The 24,891-nt window shown below is 38.6% G+C and overlaps 1 protein-coding gene across 5 annotated transcripts in view; it reads left to right on the top strand.

Annotated features, from left to right (window-relative positions):
- Window positions 1-249: 249 nt before the first annotated feature.
- Window positions 250-24,891, top strand: part of FAT4 (FAT atypical cadherin 4) — a 185,731-nt gene continuing 161,089 nt past the window's right edge. For 2 of the 5 annotated variants that reach the window (XM_031664296.1, XM_021938782.2), the window contains exons 1-2: window positions 250-1,279; window positions 1,705-6,891. In XM_031664296.1, the coding sequence (XP_031520156.1) occupies window positions 1,717-6,891 (5,175 nt within the window). In that variant the 5' untranslated portion in view covers window positions 250-1,279; window positions 1,705-1,716. Of the gene's footprint in view, window positions 6,892-24,891 lie in introns of all 5 variants that reach the window. The other 3 variants (XM_021938783.2, XM_021938781.2, XM_021938784.2) reach the window with 2 other exon arrangements.

Below are 24,891 nucleotides of genomic sequence, written 5' to 3'. Positions count from 1 at the left end.
AAAAGAAAAAAAAATCACCCCCCTTCTTAGCGCCTCCGCCTCGCTTTGCTCCCACACCAGACCGCCTACAGCCGTCCGGGAGGGTGAAGTGATTAGCATCCCGAGTAGCCAGTCGGAGGCCAGGCAAGGCGGAGGGCGCTCGCGGTAGGAGTGCCGGGCGGGGCTGCTTCAGCTCCGGCCCAATGGGGCTGGGACGAGGGAGGGGCAGAAGGTGACAGGACCGGGAGCTAGGGGGAGTCCGGGCGAACTAAAGTGCGGGGATCAATGAGTGGCGAGCAAAGTTTCTGAGTGCTGCTCCAGCTCCTGGTCTTCCCTCCCCCTCTGTTTGTGTTTCGACGACGCGCTGTGTGTGTGTGTGTGTGTGTGTGTGTGTGTGTGTGAGTGAGTGAGAGCATGCCTGTGCGACTGGGAAGGGGCGGGGAGAGTGTGAGGGACCAGGCGGGAGGTGGAGAGGGGCTCGCAGAGCCCTAGCTCCACCGCGGTCCAACCTTCGGTCCCGGCCGGCGAAAGGGAGAGCACTGACAGGCGCCGTCAGGAGCTGCGGAGGGCGTCACTACAGTCCAGCGCCGACTTCGCTGCCTCCACTGCCAACGGTGAAGGAGAGGGAGGCACCGACCACCCCCCGCCCCAAACAAAAAGCCTTGTGGATTACAAAGTGAAACTGACACGGGACAATAAAAGCAGAGATAGCGAGGGCAGCGGCGAGGCGCACTAGAGTGGGCTTCCGACTGGGGCCGCCGGAGAACGACCCCCCTGGCATGGTGAGGGGAGGGCGACTCAGGGACCGCACGCTGTTTCTGCCCGGCCCCTGCGAGGCCAAGAAGAAAGGGGGAACTGCGTTCGACTTGGATGTACAAATAATGGGTCGGCAGGCGCCCCGGCAGAGGTGAAAAATGCCGAGCAACCCTGGCTGTTGTTTGTGCCGGACCACTGGCTTGAAGCCGCAACAGGGACGGCGGCGGCGGCGGCGGCTGCTGGAGGGGAAGGGGCAGAGCTGAGCGCTCCCGGGTACGGGAGCCAGAGCGCGAACGCTAGCGCTTGGAACGCAGTTCCCGAACTGCCTGCGCGCAGACGCCGCCGCCTGGGCCTCAGCGGCCACTGCCGGAGCCCTGTTGGAGGGGTGTTGCAGCTTGGTTTTTGAGGAGTGGGGACTCCAGGAATTCCATCGCCTCCAGCTTTTGGGAAAGGAATTCGATTCTCCCGGTTCCCCACCAACCCTTCCCCGGTGCGCAGTTGTGCTTGGACGTTTATTCCTCCCTCTTCACGTTCTTCGCTGCGGGTAAGTTCTAAAGTTTCTGAAGACCGTTCTTTGCAATGATTCCTCATATACCTTAGATACAGGCAACTTCTCCCAACTCTCATCCACCTGGGTGAAAACGCTCAAACTATCTGGATTCAAAAACAAAGTAAAGGGGGAATATATAAGAGGCTTGAGAAACTTTTCTGGGAACTCAGCTCACTGGGAGTGTCCCGCGGAGTGCCCGGCCGCTTTTCGCCACAGCATCTCTCTTGCACTCCGCGTCCAACTGGCTACCTAGAGTCTTTTGCTGATGCTACTTGCTTTTGCTGGATTGGAGGTTCTTTGAGATAGCAGAGAGAGGTCTCAGACCAAGCCGTCGGCTGAATCTTTGCTGGCGCTCCTTAATCCCTGTAAATATCATTGCGTTTGCTTCACCCTTCCTTCTCTTTATCACATCGTTTTAGGGAGCCAGGACCATGGACTTAGCACCAGACAGGGCTACTGGCCGCCCGTGGCTCCCGTTGCACACTCTATCAGTATCTCAGCTCCTTCGAGTGTTTTGGCTACTGTCATTGCTTCCGGGGCAGGCCTGGGTCCACGGGGCCGAGCAGCGCCAGGTGTTCCAAGTGCTGGAAGAGCAACCTCCAGGCACTCTGGTAGGCACCATCCAGACGCGCCCCGGCTTCACCTACAGGCTCAGCGAAAGCCACGCCCTGTTTGCCATAAACAGTAGCACCGGAGCCCTGTACACCACGTCCACCATCGACCGCGAGAGCCTGCCCAGCGACGTGATCAACCTGGTGGTCCTTTCCAGCGCGCCCACCTACCCCACCGAAGTGCGAGTGCTGGTGCGGGACCTTAATGACAACGCCCCCGTTTTCCCGGACCCCTCTATCGTGGTCACTTTCAAGGAAGACAGTAGCAGCGGGCGCCAAGTCATCTTAGACACCGCCACCGACTCGGACATCGGCTCAAACGGTGTGGACCACCGCTCCTACCGCATCATCCGCGGCAACGAGGCGGGCCGCTTCCGTCTGGACATCACCCTGAACCCGAGCGGCGAGGGAGCGTTCCTGCATCTGGTGTCCAAGGGCGGGCTGGACCGCGAGGTCACGCCGCAGTACCAGCTCCTGGTTGAGGTGGAGGACAAGGGTGAGCCTAAGCGGCGGGGCTACCTTCAGGTAAACGTGACTGTGCAAGACATTAATGACAACCCCCCGGTTTTTGGCAGTTCTCACTACCAGGCGGGGGTGCCTGAGGACGCGGTTGTGGGCTCCAGCGTCCTCCAGGTGGCGGCGGCGGACGCGGACGAGGGCACCAACGCGGACATCCGCTATCGCCTGCAGGACGAGGGGACCCCCTTCCAAATGGACCCTGAGACGGGGCTTATCACGGTACGGGAGCCCCTGGACTTCGAAGCCCGGCGCCAGTACTCGCTTACGGTGCAGGCGATGGACAGAGGCGTGCCTTCCCTCACGGGGCGCGCCGAGGCGCTGATTCAGCTGCTGGACGTGAATGACAATGACCCGGTAGTGAAGTTCCGCTACTTCCCTGCAACCTCGCGCTACGCCTCGGTAGATGAGAACGCTCAAGTGGGCACCGTGGTGGCTCTGCTCACCGTGACCGACGCAGATTCTTCCGCGGCCAACGGGAACATCTCCGTGCAGATTCTCGGGGGCAATGAGCAGCGCCACTTTGAAGTGCAAAGCAGCAAAGTGCCGAACCTGAGCCTAATCAAGGTGGCTAGCGCCTTGGACCGGGAGCGCATCCCTTCCTACAACCTCACAGTTTCCGTCTCTGATAACTATGGGGCGCCCCCTGGCGCAGCAGTCCAGGCTCGCTCTTCTGTGGCAAGCCTGGTGATTTTTGTTAATGACATCAATGACCATCCTCCTGTCTTTTCACAGCAAGTGTACAGAGTGAACCTGAGCGAGGAGGCGCCTCCGGGAAGCTATGTGAGTGGGATATCTGCCACTGATGGCGACTCTGGTCTCAATGCTAATCTGCGTTACAGCATTGTCTCTGGCAATGGACTGGGATGGTTCCATATCAGTGAACATAGTGGCCTCGTGACCACTGGAGCCGCTGGGGGCCTGGACCGTGAACTTGCTTCCCAGATTGTACTGAATATAAGTGCCCGGGACCAGGGAGTTCACCCCAAGGTGTCCTATGCCCAGCTCGTAGTAACTCTCCTAGACGTGAATGATGAAAAGCCAGTATTTAGCCAGCCAGAAGGGTATGATGTGTCTGTGGTTGAGAATGCCCCAACAGGGACAGAACTGCTGATGCTCAGGGCAACTGACGGGGACCTGGGTGACAACGGAACAGTGCGCTTTTCCTTACAAGAGGCAGAGACTGACCGGAGGTCCTTCCGTCTGGATCCTGTGTCTGGGAGGTTGAGTACTATTTCCTCCTTGGACAGAGAAGAGCAAGCCTTCTACTCCCTGTTGGTTCTGGCCACAGATCTGGGCACCCCTCCTCAGTCATCAATGACTCGCATAAATGTGAGTCTTCTGGATATAAATGATAACAGCCCTGTGTTCTACCCGGTCCAATACTTTGCTCATATTAAGGAGAATGAGCCTGGAGGTAGCTACATCACCACTGTGTCTGCCACTGACCCAGACTTGGGTACCAATGGTACTGTCAAATATAGTATATCTGCTGGGGACAGGTCTCGGTTTCAGGTCAATACTCAGAGTGGGGTTATTTCTACAAGAATGGCCCTAGACAGAGAAGAAAAAACAGCTTATCAGTTGCAAATAGTAGCTACTGATGGTGGCAATTTACAATCTCCCAACCAGGCAATAGTAACCATCACTGTACTGGACACTCAAGACAACCCACCTGTATTCAGTCAGGTTGCCTACAGCTTTGTGGTTTTTGAGAACGTGGCGCTGGGGTATCATGTGGGTAGTGTGTCTGCATCCACCATGGATCTCAATTCCAACATCAGTTATCTCATTACTACTGGGGATCAGAAAGGTATGTTTGCTATCAACCAGGTCACTGGGCAGCTTACCACAGCAAATGTGATTGATAGAGAAGAGCAATCATTTTATCAGCTGAAGGTAGTGGCCAGTGGGGGCACAGTGACTGGTGACACTATGGTTAACATAACAGTTAAGGATTTGAATGACAACTCTCCCCATTTCCTTCAGGCAATAGAGAGTGTAAATGTGGTGGAGAATTGGCAGGCAGGTCACAGCATTTTCCAGGCCAAAGCTGTGGACCCTGATGAAGGTGTCAATGGCATGGTACTCTATAGTCTGAAGCAAAACCCCAAGAACCTATTTGCTATCAATGAAAAGAATGGCACTATTAGTCTGCTTGGGCCTCTGGATGTTCAGGCTGGCTCCTACCAAATAGAGATATTGGCATCTGATATGGGTGTTCCACAGCTCTCCTCTAGTGTCATCCTAACAGTTTATGTCCATGATGTAAATGACAATTCACCAGTGTTTGACCAACTTTCTTATGAGGTCACCCTTTCTGAGTCAGAACCTGTGAATTCTCGATTTTTTAAAGTACAAGCTTCTGATAAGGATTCAGGAGCAAATGGTGAAATCGCATACACCATTGCTGAAGGAAATACAGGGGATGCTTTTGGCATATTCCCAGATGGTCAATTGTATATAAAAAGTGAACTTGACCGTGAACTTCAAGACAGATATGTTTTAATGGTTGTTGCTTCTGACAGAGCAGTGGAACCCCTTAGTGCTACTGTGAATGTTACTGTAATTTTGGAAGATGTAAATGATAACAGACCTCTTTTTAACAGTACCAATTACACATTTTACTTCGAAGAAGAGCAAAGGGCTGGGTCGTTTGTGGGCAAAGTAAGTGCTGTAGATAAAGACTTTGGGCCAAATGGAGAAGTAAGGTATTCTTTTGAAATGGTGCAGCCAGATTTTGAGTTGCATACTATCAGTGGGGAAATTACAAATACTTACCAGTTTGACAGGGAGTCTCTTATGAGGCGGAGAGGGACTGCAGTGTTTAGCTTTACAGTCATAGCAACAGATCAGGGGCTCCCTCAGCCTCTCAAGGATCAGGCCACTGTACATGTTTACATGAAGGATATAAATGATAATGCTCCCAAATTTTTAAAAGACTTTTACCAAGCTACAATATCAGAGTCAGCAGCCAATCTGACACAAGTTTTAAGAGTATCTGCCTCAGATGTTGATGAAGGTAATAATGGACTTATTCACTATTCTATAATAAAAGGAAATGAAGAAAGACAGTTTGCTATAGACATTACCTCTGGTCAGGTAGCACTAATTGGCAAATTAGACTATGAAGCAACACCTGCCTATTCCCTTGTAATTCAAGCAGTGGATTCAGGGACAATCCCCCTCAATTCAACGTGTACTTTAAATATTGATATTTTAGATGAAAATGACAATACCCCTTCTTTCCCTAAATCAACACTCTTTGTTGATGTTTTGGAAAACATGAGAATTGGTGAACTCGTGTCCTCTGTTACTGCAACTGATTCTGATTCAGGTGACAATGCTGATTTATATTACAGTATTACTGGGACTAACAACCACGGAACTTTTAGCATTAGCCCAAACACTGGGAGTATTTTTCTTGCCAAAAAATTGGACTTTGAAACACAATCTTTGTATAAGTTAAATATAACAGCAAAAGACCGAGGAAGACCTCCTCGTTCATCTACAATGTCAGTGGTTATTCACGTGAGGGACTTTAATGACAACCCTCCTAGCTTTCCTCCTGGAGATATTTTCAAATCTATTGTTGAGAACATTCCCATTGGTACATCTGTCATTTCAGTGACTGCACATGACCCTGATGCAGACATTAATGGGCAACTATCCTACACAATCATTCAACAGATGCCAAGAGGCAACCATTTTACCATAGATGAAGTCAAAGGGACTATATATACTAATGCTGAAATAGATCGGGAATTTGCTAATCTCTTTGAGTTAACTGTAAAAGCCAATGATCAAGCTGTGCCAATAGAAACTAGACGGTATGCTTTGAAGAACGTGACCATTTTGGTTACAGACCTCAATGACAATGTCCCAATGTTTATATCACAAAACGCCCTTGCTGCAGACCCATCAGCTGTGATTGGTTCTGTTCTGACAACAATTATGGCTGCTGACCCAGATGAAGGTGCTAATGGAGAAGTAGAGTATGAGATCATCAATGGGGACACAGACACCTTCATTGTTGATCGTTATAGTGGAGACTTGAGAGTGGCTTCAGCGCTGGTTCCTTCACAGTTGATCTACAATCTCATAGTTTCAGCAACAGACCTTGGGCCTGAAAGGAGGAAGTCAACCACTGAATTGACCATCATTCTTCAGGGCCTTGATGGACCTGTTTTTACTCAACCCAAATATATAACTATTTTGAAGGAAGGAGAACCCATTGGCACAAATGTGATATCAATAGAAGCAGCTAGCCCCAGAGGATCTGAGGCCCCAGTGGAGTATTACATTGTTTCAGTTCGTTGTGAAGAAAAAACTGTTGGACGCCTCTTTACTATTGGACGACATACTGGTATAATTCAGACTGCAGCCATTCTGGACCGGGAGCAAGGAGCATGTCTTTACCTGGTGGATGTTTATGCCATAGAAAAATCAACTGCTTTTCCCAGAACACAGAGAGCAGAGGTAATGATTTTGTAGTCATTTATTATTTGTTGATGTGCTTTTTAGAAAGATCATTTTCTTTCTATCTACTCTCTATAATTGTTTACCTTCATTGTTTATTGTTAAATTTATGAACAGGAACACCTAAAAATGTTCTGTCACAAAGACTAACAGAGAATTACATAAATTTTAGTTTTAATCTTGGTTGCAACTAAATAATAAACTTTCTTTTCCCTATATATTTTTCTTTATAGCAATCAAATGTATAAGGCTAAGGAGAAATATTTAGCCATTTCAGAGTGGAAAAAATCCATTTATCTAAGCTAAATTGCTGAGGTAATCTAAATACCACTCAGTAAGGAGGTCTACTAGAAGATGGGCACTTTCAGAATTAAGAAGACCTATTCCAAAATGAAGAGCTTTGGTAGGAATCAGCATTGTACCATAGCTCTTCAGGAAGAGTGGCCATGGAGGATGGGCTGACAGTGTACACCAGGACAGTATTAACTTTCACATCCTCAGCAGTCTTGGCAGTTTCTTTATAGACAGTGACTAATTTTAATGTGCTGAGCCAAGTTTTGGAAGATTCCTGATTTCATCTGCCTTAACATTTTAGACACTGTCTTCTGACTTAGGATAATCCTTCCTTTTCCCTCTTAAACTAGGGCATGCAGTGTGCTGTGAATAATCAGAGACTAGGGGCTGTTTCTTGACAATACAGAGTTCAATGCCATGGGATAGATACATGTTGTTCTGTATGTTGGTTGGTAAGAAATTAGTGTTTGATAGCATAAGCCAAAAGAATTCCAAGCTCAGCCTTCCCTGGAGTGTATTTTAGGCTACTACCTCCTTGTATCATTGATTTGCTTTTTAATTGAATTACTTTCAATGTTATTTTGATGATCAACTAGAAATGATATAGCTATACTCCAGAAAACTCTTGTTTGGTGTTTCTAAGTTCATTCTTTTCCTCCCCAGGCCCCTCAAAGACATTCTAGTGTCACTCAGCCAAAAACACAAACATCAAATGTGGTTTGTGATACTTGGCAGTGACCCAAGCACAACATGCTAGTGAAATTGAGGCTCATGTGCTTGTTTTCTTGCTGCTTTTCTTTTTTGGGGGGAGGAGGTGGGGATTTTCTTTATTTTAAATGATAATTTATTATTATTATTATATAGTTTTGTAGCCTCTGTGATTTTTTTTCATAATAGTTGGTTATGTCTATCTATGGATGGGGAAGAATATTTATGGCTTAGAGGACCATATTAATTAGAGATATAATTCTAAGGGGAATTCAATTTTATCTTACATAGCACTGAAAGGATTTCTAAGCCTAATATCTTCTTTGACCTAATTATTTTTAAAAAAGTTTAATATAGGGCTTATTTCATCTATTTGGTTTGAGCTATTTGGTTTAGCTCAGGCCATGATTTATATGTAATTGAGTTTTGAGTTGAAGTTATCCATCTCCTAAACCCACAATCCTGTCTTTAACTTTCTTCTCTGGAATTAATTCTTAGATGAATATATTTGATTAGTTTGAAAACCAAAATATTGATTTGAAGGCAGGCAATTAAGTCATTCCAGACTTTAGATGAATTTGTTAAACTGTAAAACAGATTACATTATTAGATGCTCTTGTTTGGTTCACTGTAGTACATTTTATTAGAATACTATGGAGAATGAGAATAAATGTTCAGTTTAATCATTAGATTTATTGGGTCTTTTTTATTTACCTATTAGCTATGCAAAGATTGGCTCAGCATAAAAGTATTAAATAGTGCTGCCTCTGCCATAGGCAAGAAAATTGAAAGTATTTATAAGTAATTTTGTTATTAATAGGGGATGAACTGTTTATTACTTTTTATAAGTCAAGTAACACCAATATGAAAAGTTATTTATATTTACTGTAGTCTAGTCATTTAAAAATCTGGGGAGAATTCAATATGATTTTTTTAATTAAAAAAAGTCAGCATATCTTCTGTGAACTTAAGTGCTGAAATTGTAAATCAAATTTGAGTGCTCAAGATTCAACCACTTTGAAAATGAAAAGCAAATGTGTTTCTCCAAAGAGTATTGAAAGCAGTGGTTGTGAGCTAGAATTTCACATTATTATTGGTTGGATTTTTCAAGTATATACAATAAAGTGCTTTTTTCCTTCTGCTCAAACGATTAATTTACTGTGATTCTGCAAAAATAAGTTATACGTTTCCTCTTGTTATCAAAGGTAATTTTTAAATTGTTTGTTTAATTGGACTTTGTCCAATGCATTTTAAAAAAATATTCATGTACACTGATAAGAGTCTGGGTTGCTTACTCAGGTTTCTGGCAGAGTCATGCTGATCACATTCCATGGGCAGGCAGAGAGTCAGCGGGTAAAAGAGAAACAATTTCATCTGCATTCCTTTCCTAGCTTTGACATTTGGGGTAAGAGGCTAATGACTGTGACTCTGATATTGTTCATTCCAAAGATTTGTCCAGTTATACACCTTTACTTACCCTATTTGTTATATCCAAAGGTTTGGCATTGGTAGTTATGTCATTGAAAGAGTGTTTGGGTTACAGACACAAGATTAATTACCGTTTTATTTTATCTCTTTATGTTCTCAGAAGAGCTTAGATAGTCTTGATTATGTTAGAATAGGTCATGTAAAGTTTGTGCCGTTTTTCTAGGTTCACCAAAAAATAGATATATGTACTTCAGTAAGCATTTATCTTTTAATGTGTGTTACATAGGAACATGCAACTTAGGAACTTGGTTGGACCTCATGATGGTCAGGGGCTTTGTTTTATTGGTCTTTGTTATTTCAGACCTTGGTATATTACCTGAGGTATAGTAGGTGCTCCATACATGTTTGCTGAATGAGATGGTAGAAGACCTAAGATCAGAACATGTGTCTTTGTAACTTAGGAATAAATCACCAGAGAAAAGCTGAGGAAATGAAGGGAGCTATTAAATCTGATGATGCTCATTAATTGAACTCAGGTCAGAACATCATGATTATCTCTTCTCTACAAATGAATTGATAACTGTCAGGAAACTCAACAAGGAAAGAGGAATTTAGGTGGGTGTTCTGACATGGAGCTTAGTATTTAAGTGGAAGGAAGCAATCTTATACTTTCAGGTAGTCACCAGGCCATAGTTCTCAAACTTACTACTCTCATGACCCCTTTATGCTCTTAAGAATTGTCAAGGACACCCCTGGAGACTTTGTGTAAGTGTGTCTTATCTATTGACACGTACCATTTTTAACAGTAAAACTGAAGAAATAAAAAATATTTGTTAATTTGTTTTAAAACTATGTTATATTTTAAACATATAACATTTTTATTTTATTTTTAAAAAGTTTACTTTTTTCAAACTAAAAAATTAAAGAGTGGCATTATTTTACATCTTTACAAGTCTCTTTGATAGCTAGCTCAATAGAATACAGCTGGAGTTTCAAATCTTCTTGGGCAATATATTGCAATATGTTGTTTTTTTGGCTAAAATATACAAACAGAATCCATCCTTACACAGATATTTTAAGTTGGATAATAGAGAAATAGTTTGTCTGCTACACCAGAAGTTCACAGTGGCAGGTTCTTAAGATTTACTTGCGGTGTGGAATATGAAACCCTGTCAGATCTGTTACAAAAATATACATTGATCTTGCATTCGTCATGAATTTTTTACCTATTCCTGATTTAGAAATATCAGGCATTGATCATTTCAAACTTGTTGGTGTAACTGATAAGGAATTTATCATAAAAGTCTTTAATATACGACTCTCAACCTGTTGGTGATGGTTAGAAATTTTCCAAATTTGAATTTTTACTTGAAAGCTCAAATTTCACTATCAGCAACATATATTGTTATTTTCCTGGAAGTGTCAGGCTTCCTTTGTTGATGATAAAAAGAAAAGATTATGCATACTCAAATATTTAAAAAGAAACAGTTGTTCTTTCAAGTAAAAATGGTATTCCACAAATCAAGTGGCTAGTTCAGCTTACAACTCAATTACACACATGCATTTATTTGAGAAAACCACAATACGTAGGTACAGAGTAATGGGTCTTTGTGCACATACTGCTCTGTGTCACACAGGATATTGAAAAGACATCAAAGTTAAGTCCAGATTTGATAACATTAATACATTTTCTGTTTTCTCAAGAAAATTTCTTTACTTTTTTAAATGAAATTGTTTTGTTTGTTTATTTGTTTTACCTTGAGTAAGTGGTGGTGAAGAACACAGTTACTGCTAAAATACTTTGGATCTACTGCTTTGACTTGTGCTAAAGTACCACCAGTTTTGCCCACTATTGCTTTTGCACCTCTAGCATAAATGCCAACACAGTGAACAAAGGCAGAGGATGGTTTGCGTTATCATGAAAATGGTTTTGATTTTCCAGGGCTCCTTCAATGGGTGTCTGGTTTGCATGGAGGTTCATGCATGCTCCACAGTGAGAGAACCATTGGAGAACTATTGGTGTGGGTAGTGAGATTTTGGCAATTCAGTAAACAACCAGCAAAAAAAAGAGCCACTTGAAATAATGTATTAAAAGTATGTTTGGAATATTAGGTAAATGGACTATGATTCATTAATGATTACAAATGAGTTTTAGCAATCTGATAATAAATTAATTTATTTTCACAAGAAACTATTAAGATTTCCAAGAGAAATGATGGAGGCATTTGTGAGGTCCATTTTGGATACAAACGTTAGAAATGATTTTCTTTCACAGGATTTTGAATCACAGTTAGTGCACCTTAAATTAAATGTCTGTATATCTTGTGTATTGAACCTCATAAGCAGAATACAGGCAAGAGAGCTGGGTATATAATAACTATTATTATCATAAAATTTATTGAATATTGCTATGTTTGGACATAATGATAAGTGCATAGTGATAAGTGCATTTTTAGGGATTTTATTTAACCCATACAATACTAATATCATTTGCATTTTATAGTTATGGAAACTGAGTCTCAGATAAGTTAAATAAGTTGCTTAAGTTCATATAGATAGAAAGAAAACCATATCCAGACTTGAATAACTTCAGAATGCATCCTCATAAATACTCTTCTATCAAGCCAGATCAGTCTGTGGTTTTGGTTAAAAGAAAAGCTCGTTGCCCTATAGCTATGATGATATATGTATGCTTTGTAATAACTTTGTTTTCACTCTCTGATTTGTTGTTTAAAAAGCACTTAAGGCCAGGCAAAGTGGCTCACGCCTTAAATGGGAGGCCAAGGCAGACGATTCCTTGAGGCCAAGAGTTCAAGACCAGCCTGGGAAACATGGTGAAACCCCATCTCTACTAAAAATACAAAAATTTGTCGGGCATGGTGGTGCATGCCTGTAGGCCCAGCTACTTGGGAGGCTGAGATATGAGAATCAGTCGAAACCTGGGAGCAGAGGCTGCAGTGAGCTGAGATCATGCCATTGCACTCCAGGCTGGGTGACAGAACTAGACTTTATCTCAAAAAAATTAATAAGTATTGTGATGTATTGTGTAAAATAAAGGGAAAAAAAATTTGCCTACCACAGCTAAGGCCCTCAGCAGATCAGTTACATCCCTAGGGGTGAGTTAGTGGTGGTAGCAAGGAGCCTGAATTGAATTAAGAAGACTTCCAAGGGTTTCTAGAGGAGGGAAGAAGATGAGAATTGGAGAGAAGGGAGCTGAAGCCAAATGGAGAGCAAAGGTTGATGAGGGGTCTCTTCTAACCTACAGCACTATTCACTTTGGAAGCAGTCACTGCAGTTTAAGAAGGTGGAAAATCTATTGTTGAATTTGTGGGTGATAAATCATCTTCTTTGGAATAATGATGGGGTTGGAGTGGATACAGTGTGAAGATTATTTTAAATAGGAAAACCTTTTCCTGCTTCCTATGTGTTTGATGTCAAGAGTGTTTCTTTAAAAAACAGCCTAGGATGAATTTTCTGATTTTGTTTCTTTCCTATTGGTATGTTTTTAAATGTATTGAACAAAATGCTGTGAACTAAAGGGCTTTATAAATTTTTAAGATAGGTACAAATGTGTGTGACAAACAGGATTATTGATGGCCAATTATGTTCATGCTGCATATTTTATATATATCTTCAGTATGCTTGATTTACTCCTGCTGCTAGATTTCCATAGACATAACTCATCTTCCAATGAATTTACTATTTATTATATTTTTGTCTTTATTAAAACCCTAACAATTTTAATTCTTTTTTTGTTTTATTCGATTTTGAGAAATCTGCTCTAGGAATAGTTTTGAAAAATAGTTATTTACTTAGAATTCTGTGGAATCAATTTTTCATTGCAGTCTGCAGTTTGCACTTTGTCATCATTATAGTGAAAAACTGCCTAAGAACCTCATTAGTTGTGAGGGACTGTTGCATTAGTGACTGTAGCAAACTGCATAGGCCCTGAGGTGGGTTCTGTATTTCAAGAATTAATGAATCCAGGCCCAGCTCTTTATAATACCCATAAAAGTAGGTGGTATTCTGAATTAGGCACTCATGAGTGGAAATAGGAAAAAGAATAACTGGCAGGTGATATGGGTCAAGAGAAGTATAAAGTGTCCAATATCGAATATGGTAAATATTTTCTAATGATTTGAAGCTTTATGTAATCTGTGACAAGAGTAGCCCTTTTAATAGTATGCTGACTGAGAAGGAGAGTATAGGGAATGCAGACAGGTGAAAATATTCTATGAAACAAACATTCTGTATAAAATACACACATGTAATTATACCCCCATTGTACAAAGACTGTTGGCTTTTCCTTGCTGTTAATATCCTGAGACAAAATTGGACAATAAAGTCATGAAGAGGAAACAATCTAATTGGCAGGTAATTTATATGTGGTAATTAAAAATTGATTATAGGACCATAGTGTTCTTCAGTTTCCAGACATGTGTGCGTTTTTAAGAAACAATCAGTGAGTAAAAACCAAAGAATTTTAAGGTTTTGAAGAAATGTTGAAAGACATTTAGAAACATGCTTTGCTACTGGCAGGTGGGAGCAAATGACATTTTTGATGATGATTATTTGACATTTCTCTAAGGCTTTGTATCATTCATAGATTCTAACACCTTATAAAGCGCTTGTATTATTGTTAGACACTGGTAAACAGTCTTGTCAGGTGCTGTCTTGCCTTTGCAATGGTTCTGGAGGTAGATGCAACATATCATCATTTGACAAATGAGAATACTGAGGCTCATGGAGGTTGCTTATGGAGCTGGTTTATGGTGGAAGCAGGATTTAAACCCAGCAGTCTGCCTCTAAAGTCTGTGCATTTAGTTCCAACACAGCACTAACTAATGCTACTTATAAGAATGATTGTTTCTGTACATTTGTAGACATAGTTCTCACCATATAAAAAGTTGTTTTCATATTTCTATACTTTTTCATGTTAATGATTGAAAAAATATAAGGTAAAATGAAATTTTGGTGATGAACCAGTAGTAGCATTACTTTAGGTCCCTATCAATCTTTGTTTAGGTCCCTATTAACCTTTATAATCTTTATTGACCTATAATCTGTTATTTTTTCATTTTACTTTCTAAAACCCAAGGCAAGAATATATTTCCATTATTTCAGTTTCTCATGTATTTTCTTCCCTTTTCAGCAAAACTTTTCGAAAGAGTTGCCTGTACCTGCATTTTTTCTTCTCATGATCTCTTAAATCTATTGCCATCAGACTTGGCCCCTGCCACTCCAGTGAAATTGCTCTTACTGAGGTCACTATGATGGACACATTGCTAGATCCAATGGCCTTTCTCAATGCTCATTGTATCTAATCTAAAGAATATTTGACCTAGTGGATTTTACTTCCGTTAAATGCTTTATTCAGTTGGCTTCCCAGTCATCATATTCTGTTACTTTTTACCCTTTTTTATTTCTTGGAACAATCACTTCTCAGCACCCTTCACAAGCATCTCACCATGTCTTCAAACTCTAAGTGCTGGAACATCCCTAAAATCAGTTCTTGCAATTTTTCTCTTTGTACTCTATACTTATTCCCTTGAAGATATCAATCTCATAGCATTAAATGGCAATATACACTGATGACTCCAAAAGTTTGTCTCCAGCCCACATGTTTTTTCTGAACCCTATATTCATATAACCAATTACTTATTCATTGATTCACTTCCTAATTGATATTTTAAATTAACATATTTAAATCTAAGCTGCTGATAATCTCCCCAATAAAAACCTATTCCATCTTCAGCCATCTTCTTTTCAGTTGATGGCAGTTCCAACCCTCTGATTGCTCAGGTCAAAAATCTTAGAGTTATCTTTGACTCCTAACTTTCTTTCTCACCCTACATACAACCTGTCAGTTGATCTTGTTGGCTCTGTCTTCAAAATATGTCATTTCAATATGATCATTTCATGATAATTTCTTATCATGCTCACTGTTACTAACTTGGTCTAAGACACCATCATTCTTCCCTTGGATTATCGAAGACATCTTCTTATTGATCTCTGACAATGTTCCTGCTGTTCTCTTCTTTTACTTGGCTTTACCTACACTGGTTTCTTTTTATTCTAGGAACTTGCTAGGCACACCCCAGCCTTCGGGCTTTTGCCTTGGCTCTTGCCTCTGCATAGAACACCCTTTCTCCAGACATCAACCTGGACAACAACCTCCCCTACTTCAAGTATTTTTTTCTATCTCACATTGTAAATTAGGCTTAATCTTCTTTTAATAACTGATTATTGTAACCATCCCCTCACGCTGCCTGATTTCCATTGCCTTGTGTCATTTCTTCATCTTCCTCTCTCATAAGACTTATCAGCCTCCTTCACCAATTTCTACTTATGTCCCCATATGTTAAATGTTGGAATGCCCCTGGAACTAGTTGTTGATTTTTTTTTTTTTTCTGTTTTTAATCTATTTCACTGAGGAGCTCAACCAATGTCATTCCTTTATATAAAATATGAACACTATATATGTATAGGGGGTGGGTGTGAGTGATATAATTTATTGATTTATAATGTTGATTATTGTTTGATCTGTCTTCTTCCCACGGGAATGAATTTCTATAAGGGCAGATATATTTGTCTGCTATGTTCCCTAACATATCTCAAGAGTCTAGAACATTACTTGGAACAAACATAGTAGACACAATATAAGTTTCTGTTGAATGACTGAGTGAATGAATGAATGAACTGGCATCTCAGCCTCTGTCCTTGTCCCCTTCAGTTTAGTCTAGCAGCCAGAGTGAGAGTGATCTTTTCGATCATTTCATTTGCCCCAAAACTTCCCATTTAACTTGTAGTAAAAGTCAAATTCTTACAATGACCCTGAAGACCCTAGTTTGCTGCTCTTATTAGTTACTGTTTGGACATCTCTTTTCCTGACTCTCCTTGCCTGAACTTGTTCAGCAACTATCAGAGCTCCAGGCCCCAGCCTCCGGCGCCCCTCCTTGGGGTCTTTGTGGCAGCTTTGGCCTGGACTGCTCCCTTCCTCACATTCCCCACATCATTTCTCAGAGTCACCTTGCAAAGTCCTTCTTCTCTCCAATCTTCATTTTTCTCTTTCCTTCCTTTTGTTTCTGCTTATTTCTTATCATCACCCGACATAACACATATGTTACTTCTTTATTCTGTTTATGGTGTGCCTTCTCTTTAGAATATATGTTCCATGAGGGAAAAGGTTTTCATCTGTTTCTGCTATACACATAGCACCTACAGTGTGGCTGGCTCTAGTCAGATGCTCAGTAAATCATTGATAAACTAAGGATTTACTGTTGATAATGCTGCAAATATGCTGCTTAAGCTCCAGGAGCTCAACCAGTGATGCATGCTGAAGTATGGGAGTCATTTTTCATCTCTTAAGCCAAGACTTTAGAGCCTCTTCTGAAATTAGTGAAGTTAACTGATTGGAAAAGACAATTTTCCTTGATAAAAAGACAGTGGCTACATGACTTGATTGGCTAAGAGCCTGTAACCCAAACTTCAGAAACATTTATGGCGTCTGTGAAGGAAAGTGGGACCACTCATGCTATAGATGTTTTGGTAAAGTAGAACATTCTAGAAACTATATATCACAATGTATGCTACACCATCTCATGTCTTCTCATTTCCTTCAAACTTACCTAATTTTGCTTTAGAGATCAGATCTTAAGTTATTGTAAACCATGTTGTTCATCAGCAAAAAGGTGAATACATGGAAACTTTGAAAACATTACTACTTTTAATATCGATCACTTTAATTACTGCCATTTGTTTTTTCTAATTTACCATCCTTGTTCAACATTTCACATCAATAATATCAGTAAACTTGATTTTAACATGCAGCAAAGAAAATACTGCTGAATAATCCCTCTTGCCTTAAGTTTAGTTGAAAGAATGCATGCTTTTGATTTAAGAGAAGCTTGATTCAGAATGTTGTCACGGCTACTCTCAAAATCTTGTTTTCCTCATTTGTAAAATGGTAATGATAGTGCCTACTTCACAACTTCTTGTGAGAAAAACAATGGCACTCAATAAAGTTTATTAGTGCTCTTACCCTTTTTCCCAAAAATAAATATAGATCTACACAAGACTATTAACATTTAAAAAAAAAATTAACTGTTTCTAAAGTATTTTAGAGTTCCATTCTTTTTTTTTTTTCCTTTCTCAATTTCCTCAACAAGTCTGTAAGGAAGTCAAGCATTTTTATGTTCATTTTAAAGAATAGACACAAAGAATTTCATTATTTCTGTGTGGTCACAAATCTAGACTAACACCCAGGTTTATATGACTTTGGTCAACATGCCTGACATTCAACAATACTGCCCAGTCTGGTGTTAATGCTATTTTTCGTCCACTATTGTATTGTTGTTGACATAATTTAGTAATAGTTATAACCCCTTAAGTGAAGTTATTTATGAATTCTGAAACTTTTTGAAAGGCTTAGTTGCTCAAGAACCAAGCAAGTTAGAATATTTGAATATTCAGTGTTTTCTTCATTTTGAAGCCTTATCTCTGATTTAGATGAGGGATATTCATCTCTCAAGTTTTAGTGATGGTAGTAAAATATTGACTATCATGGAATTGTGTTATTTGTGAGCCTGTTTAGAAATCGTTTTTTGTCCATGACTTAATGCAGTTTTCTTAATTGAGGTCAACTTGGCTTGTCCAGTCCAAAAAAGGGAAAACTATCTTTCTTTCAAAACTGCTTTTGAAAAAAACGTGTAAATTCTAGTAACTTTTTAAGTGAAGGTTTTATAATTAATGATTCTAACATTTTACTGGACAGAAAAGTGTTTTCTTACTTCATAAAATTTTCAAAATAAGCAAATACACAAAGAAGATGGGCTTCCTTCTGCTTGGTGTAGTGTTTTATAGTATCTAAATGTTTGTTCTTTAGTCAAAACACTCATTATTTTTATTTATACATTGACTTCATTCTACAATAGATTTGAAGCAGATTACAAAAGTGTATGTACAACAAAGAGATACAACAGTAAATGAATCTCCAGTAAAAATAAGTGTTACTAAAAATAATCCTGAAATATATAAGATTAGCCTACAGATATATGTAATTTAGGTAACTCATAGAGTTTATGTTTAGCTTTCTAAAGGCCAAGTCAAGCAGAGAAGCAAGATTAGATATATGTCATTGTGCTTTTATACTAAACAAACACACAGAGAGTAAACAAAGGAAATACATATTTTCTAAACCCAAGGAACTTAATAGAATTCGTCCTACAGATGCTCAAAAACAGACCTATTTTAAAGTGATGATTTTCTTAATGGCATCTTCACTAGTTCAGTGACAGATTTTCAACATCATTTTAATGTGACGTCTTTTAGTAAGTGGATTTGTGGCAAATTGTAAAAGTGCAGTTCTGGCAGATTATTTATTTATGGATCAAAAGAGATTCCCCATTGGTAAGTGCTTTTGTTTAGCTTTATTTCATGAAGTGGATTAATATTTTATAATCACAGCAAGAATATCCCTATTGGGGGTTTTCACATTAACATATCTGTAGCACATCACAGGGAAAATCTAACCAGAGAAGTTTTCTGTAAAACTTTAGCTTAATCCTTGAGGAGACTTCATTTTAAGGTAGGCTGCAGTGATCAAAATACTTAGCATAAATTTCTAGTAATCTGTGTCTTAATCTGTTTCCATTTTTCAAGAAATAGAAACAATCGTCCTGTGAGATAACAAAATTTGCCATTGAAAACATTGATGCTATTTAAAAATGTCATGTATTTTCAAATATTAAAAATATAAAAGAATAGCTATCACATACACTCTAACTTTTCCTCTGGTGGAGTCACTAATATCCTAAGGCTAGGAAGGTGAGGAATCAATACCAAGTAAAGATCAGAGCTCTAGAATTGGAATGGGAGTCTCAGGTTTTTAACTCTAGGACAGTCATTTGATACCTCATTTTCAAATGATAAAACTAAAACAATAGGGTTTATGTGGCCCAGTTAGGTAACACACTTAGTTGGCAGAGGAGTCCCAGATTAGAATTTCTTACTTACTGAGTATAGTCAACCTATACTCAGTGTTGACTCCAGTCCTTAAACATGGAATGAGAAAAGGAGGCTACAGCTTCCTCATGATCTTCACATCTCCATCAGCATCCTCCCAAACACATCCCCCAAAAACATGGAATTTAAAGTAAAACAAGGATTTTTTGTTATGCAAATACAGCTTCAAGACGAAGCCTTTGAACCCAGATTCTTGCTCTTTCCCACATGCCCCCTCACCTCTCCTCTTGTACCTGTCCCCATCCCATCCATATTGTTTTCCCTAAATCTCCATTTACAAAGATCCTGGAACCACCAACAGCTATAACATTTCTCTTACATGACACTGCTTCTAAATCCTTTGCACAATTCTAAGAAATTGCTTCCTATCAGGTGCTAATAGCATTTAAACTTTTAGGCATCTCCTGTCTTCAAATTAAGAAAGAATAAAATGTATTCAATTATATTGTCATGTTAATTTCAAATTTATAACAATTTTGAGATGTTTGACAGTTTCAGAAGATTTGCTTAAAACAAGACATGTATTTCATGTATTACTTTAATACCAATACCAGTTGTGATTATGTCTATCTAATGGCAAATTTGAAGCATGATTCAGAGTTATTAAATGCTACTTGAATTGATTATATTATATGGTCCTAGAATTTTCTTCACTAGTAGCTTTATGATAATCCTTTAATTGCATAAAAGTTAACCCATAGTCTCTTTTTTTTAAGATAGTACTTTAAATTTTCCACTAAAAACAATAAAATACTAATTTGTGTATAGTATTGCTATGTGGAACAGAACAGCCTGCGTTGCAACACCAGCTTAATATTTTATTACTTCACGTAATAAAATAGGGAACATATTTATCTACTGAGGTTGTAATTAGTTACAAATAATGAATCTTTAGTGTTCTCATTCCAGAGCCTGGCAGATTTAGAACACCAGTTGACCCTGTCTTGCTGGAAAATGAAGAAAGTGGGAGTAGAATTTTCTCTGTAGGACAAGACAGCTTTGGATGGGAGGGACAATAGAAGCTTGCCAAAAACATGGGTCAAACTGAACACAGATGGCTGTAGCTGATAGAGGTGTCTATTATTGTATTTTGCTCTCAGCAGTTTTCTCTTTTTCAGTGTGTTTATACTTACATGAATAATTTTTGTTGCTCAGCAACCAAGAGAAAATATATTAATAGAATCCATTTTTGTTGGGGAAAAAATGGTGGTGGTAGATGTTGATGATGGGGATTGGGGTGGTGTTGTGATTGAGCAGTATTAACATAGGAGTAGAGGTGATTTTCTCGGAGTACTGTTTATTATATGTGTCTAAAATTTAAATATATCACATTATCCATTTACTTCTTAGCTTGCCTCTGTCTTATACCTCCAATACTATTTGGGGAAAAAATGGCCTCAGTAAATGTATTCTATTAGTTAATAATACAATTTATAATACACAGAGGAAACATTTGAAGAAATAAAACTGTAATTTACATATTTTATAACTTCAATGTTTCCTAAAGTCAGTTTTTTAACCTTCATTAAAGGATTTCATGTGTATTTCATTTTTTTTTTCTGGAGGAGTTCTATTTATCATTCTTAATATTGAGTACATCTCTGTGCTGCATGGTGAAATATTAAAATAAATATATATTTGGAAGTCAGAATAGTTTTATTCAAATACTGCCTTAACCTTTTCATGCTGTGTGACCTTCAGGCAGAAGCCAAACTTCCCTGAACCACAGTACCTGTATCTGTTAAAAAAAGAGAATTCCAATCCTTTAATAAGTGTTGTGAGGAAAACGTGCAGTACACATAGCACTGCATATTTTCCTAAAAGACTGATTTACTTTTGTTGATGCTACATTCAGTTATTTACTCCTTGTGTGGTCCAGAAGGCAATGATAAAAAAATGTAAACACTCCTGGTCATGTAAATAGCTACTGTTCATACAAAAATTGTGATGACATTTTTAATGATACCACATAGATGGAAATCAAAACCAATCTTACAAAATCTGTTTCTTGGTTTTAAGGAAATTATTAAGGAAGTGCATTAAAAATAACTCTATGGTAATTTTCTTCATTATACTATATCAGGTATAAAAATAATTTTTAAATGAGTGACTAGTGAGCCGCAAGACATAACTGAGAACAGAAAGGTTATTAGCTAATAAAAGGGAAACAGATGTAATTTTTTAAACATTGATTTTGCATATATTTATTTTAAATAAATCACAGAATTTTAAAATTTTATTATAATGCAAAGTTAGAGTAGCATTTTCCAATTTATACACTATGTTTTGATAAGTGTCAGATACTGAAGTTATATTCTAAATATAATCCACCTGCCTAGGGAAACAAATAAAAATGTAACCTTTGTTAAAAGATAGGGTAAGTGAATTGTAATGACTATTCCAGAAATGAGACTTCAGAACATAGTTTGGCTCTAAAAGACCTTTCTTTCATTTTAATATCATATTTGAAACACTTGGTAAAGATAAATTTTTAAGTGTTCAATGTCTGATCATTGTAAGCAATGTCATTTTGTGAGCTCTATTTCTGGAGCTAGAAAAATTACTTTGAAAACTGTCCATTCTGGTTGTGCTTTTTTGAGTAAGTGGTCTTAGTTGTATTTTAATAGAAGGTTTGAAACAAGGTACCACTCTTTCAATGTGTTTATTCTGATGTTGAGGCAATATGTTAGAACAAATTTAATTGTACTATGACTATGAAAACAAATAAAATTAGGCAGAACTAGGCAGGAACTCATTGTTGATATTCAACTTTAATGTCATATACTAATTAACATATGCATTACAAATATATCATTTAATTATCTCAACAATTCTAGAAGGTAAGTAATGGTATTTCCGTTTTGTAGATGGAGTATCAAGGATCATGAAATTGTCAGTATATTGTTTTGTGGTAGAGCACCATTTGAGTTCATTTGGTTCCAAGGCTTTAGTTATTTCCAGTACACTTCACTGGTCTTTAATTGTTATAAATCATAGCCTGTTAATTTCATAGAAAGGAGATTAAAAGCAAAAGCCATAAATATAAATACAAAGTGTTTGAATGCTGATCTATATCATAATTAAATCGTTCTTTTTTGTTTGGATTACAGTGAATTTTTAAACTAGAAAATAAAAGCAAACAGTATTTTTTGAAGGAAGTAATAACCATACTCCAAAGTATATCAATGAATCAAATTAACCATTAATTAATCACATTAAAAGGAAAAGCCCACTTAGAAAACACAGAACATTTATTTTTTAAGGGTTGAACTTATAATTAACTGAATTAAATGAGACACTAAACTAACTTTGAAAGGAACATTTCTGTCACTGATATACCTAAACTTGTCTCCTAATTAAATACTTAAAAACAAATGAATCAACATTTGCTTTTAATAATGACCCTGACAGAAGGAAAATATAGAATATTTAACTACAAGTTAATAACTAATATTTAATATAAATTTAGTAGTAGAAGAAAGGGTAAGGTGGAACCAATACTGTAACTACATTATATGTTAAAACACATATATAAACACAGCCAGATATAATTATATGGCGGTTGCTTTAAGGATTACTGTTATTACCTATAAAATTTTCCTTACAAGAGTGGGTGAGCGTAAAAAGACTGTTGAATTCAAATCAAGGGAACTTGGGAAGAAAAATAAAATTATTTTAGAGAGGCTATGTAATACATGGGAAGAGTAAGGACTTTTGATTGAAACACACTTGGGTATAATCATGATTTGGGGAAGCTGTCTTCCCCAAGAGTATCACAGTATCAGTTGCCTCTTTTGTGAAATCTATTTAACAGCAGCTTTGAGAAACAAACTTTAAAAATGCACCCATGATACTCACCAAAATAAGTATCCACTCATTTCTCTCTCATTTTCTTCATTTGCATAAATGCTGGTTTTGTCATTGATCAGACAAGATTGCCAGGACATAACAATGTAAATGACACCTCATCTTTTCATCCCTGCTCTTAGATGAAGATAAGTTTGAAAGTTTTCTTGGGGTGTTTCAGTAGAGAATTAAACCTCCTTAGGATATCTGGTTTTGTTCTGAAATGCAAGATGGACATGGAAACAGAAGGGACATTAACCTTTTCCCTGCCATTTGCCTGGATGCATATATTTACATTGCTAAGATCTTGGTTCTGCACATTGTCATTTAGAGAATAAGTAAGGATTTCAGAATTAGAAGGGATAAGTATTACCTAGGACCTTGTTCTTATTTTTTATTGTGGATAATTTGTTGGCCTTTGTACTACCTTCCCATCCTTAACTATCATTCCAGTATTCAATATGTGAGACACAATGTTTCTTACTGGGGATTCAAATATGCATAGTTCAGGTCAGATACACGTAGTTCAAATATGCATGGTTCAAAGGTAAGCAGTTACTTTTAACAGGATAGCTTTTATTTATAGCTTTTATCCATGCTCTCAAGAGACTAACAATCTAATAGGAAGCAAACATCACATAAACTATTATCAGAAAATGTAAAAGATAGCTGTGATGAAAAAGTTTCGCCAACTGATTACAGTTACTGGTTTCTGTAATCTCAACACAATTGAGATTACTTATCCTGTCTGAGTTTTTGGAGTTTGTATTTCATAAGGCTTTGTCTGCATATTTTAAACTAGTGGAAATGCAATCTTTTTTTAATCTACATGCAGAAAAAATATCAAGCAAATTACACCCACGTTTATTCTTCTGTTTTTAAAATGCTTAATACGAAAAATTACATTCCTATGAAATTAAATAGTTTTTGATTTAAAGCATGTGCGCCTTGGGCCTCATCCAAGGGATACTCTAGTGTCCCTTGGTCTGAGGCTGCTTATCAGTCCTAATGTGCTTTCCCTTTCCTTCCTGTTTGAATACAGGTCTATTCTGCGCTGTTACCATCTCTGTCCTTAAGAGCTTCGTTTGCCCTAAGATGCCCTGATACATGTTTGTATTTGATGACACATTTTTACATCCTGGTCAGGAAATATAATTATTCATCTCTCTCCAACATTGTCTCTTTTTTTTTGAGACAAAGTTTCGCCCTGTCGCCCAGGCTGGAGTACAGTGGCGCCATCTAGGCTCACTGCAACCTCAGTCTCCCGGGTTCACACGATTCTCTTACCTCAGTCTCCCGAGTAACTGGGATTACAGGCTCATGCCACCACGCCTGGCTAATTTTTTTGTATTTTTAGTAAAGACGGGGTTTCACCGTTTTAGCCAGAATGGTCTCGATCTGACCTCGTGATCCGCCTGCCTCGGCCTCCGAAAGTGCTGGGATTACAGGAGTGAACCACGGCGCCCAGCCTCCAACATTATTTCTATGGTAATAGTTATTAAACAATAATAGCATCATTATTAATAATTATGGAACATTAACAGCAACTACCTCTAAAACAACAAAAACTAACATTTATTTAAAACAAATGGCTATTTATGGCATTTTACTCAAACCTCAGAATACTATGAAATAGTTATCGTTGTTGTTACCATTTCACAGATGAGAAAACTGAGGCTCAGGGAAGATTAATTAACTCCC

Source organism: Papio anubis, chromosome 3 (genome assembly GCF_008728515.1).
Source record: "Papio anubis isolate 15944 chromosome 3, Panubis1.0, whole genome shotgun sequence".
Taxonomy (NCBI): domain Eukaryota; kingdom Metazoa; phylum Chordata; class Mammalia; order Primates; family Cercopithecidae; genus Papio; species Papio anubis.
The sequence above is the reverse complement of the archived record's forward strand: the minus strand, read 5'-3'. Positions and strand labels throughout refer to the sequence as shown.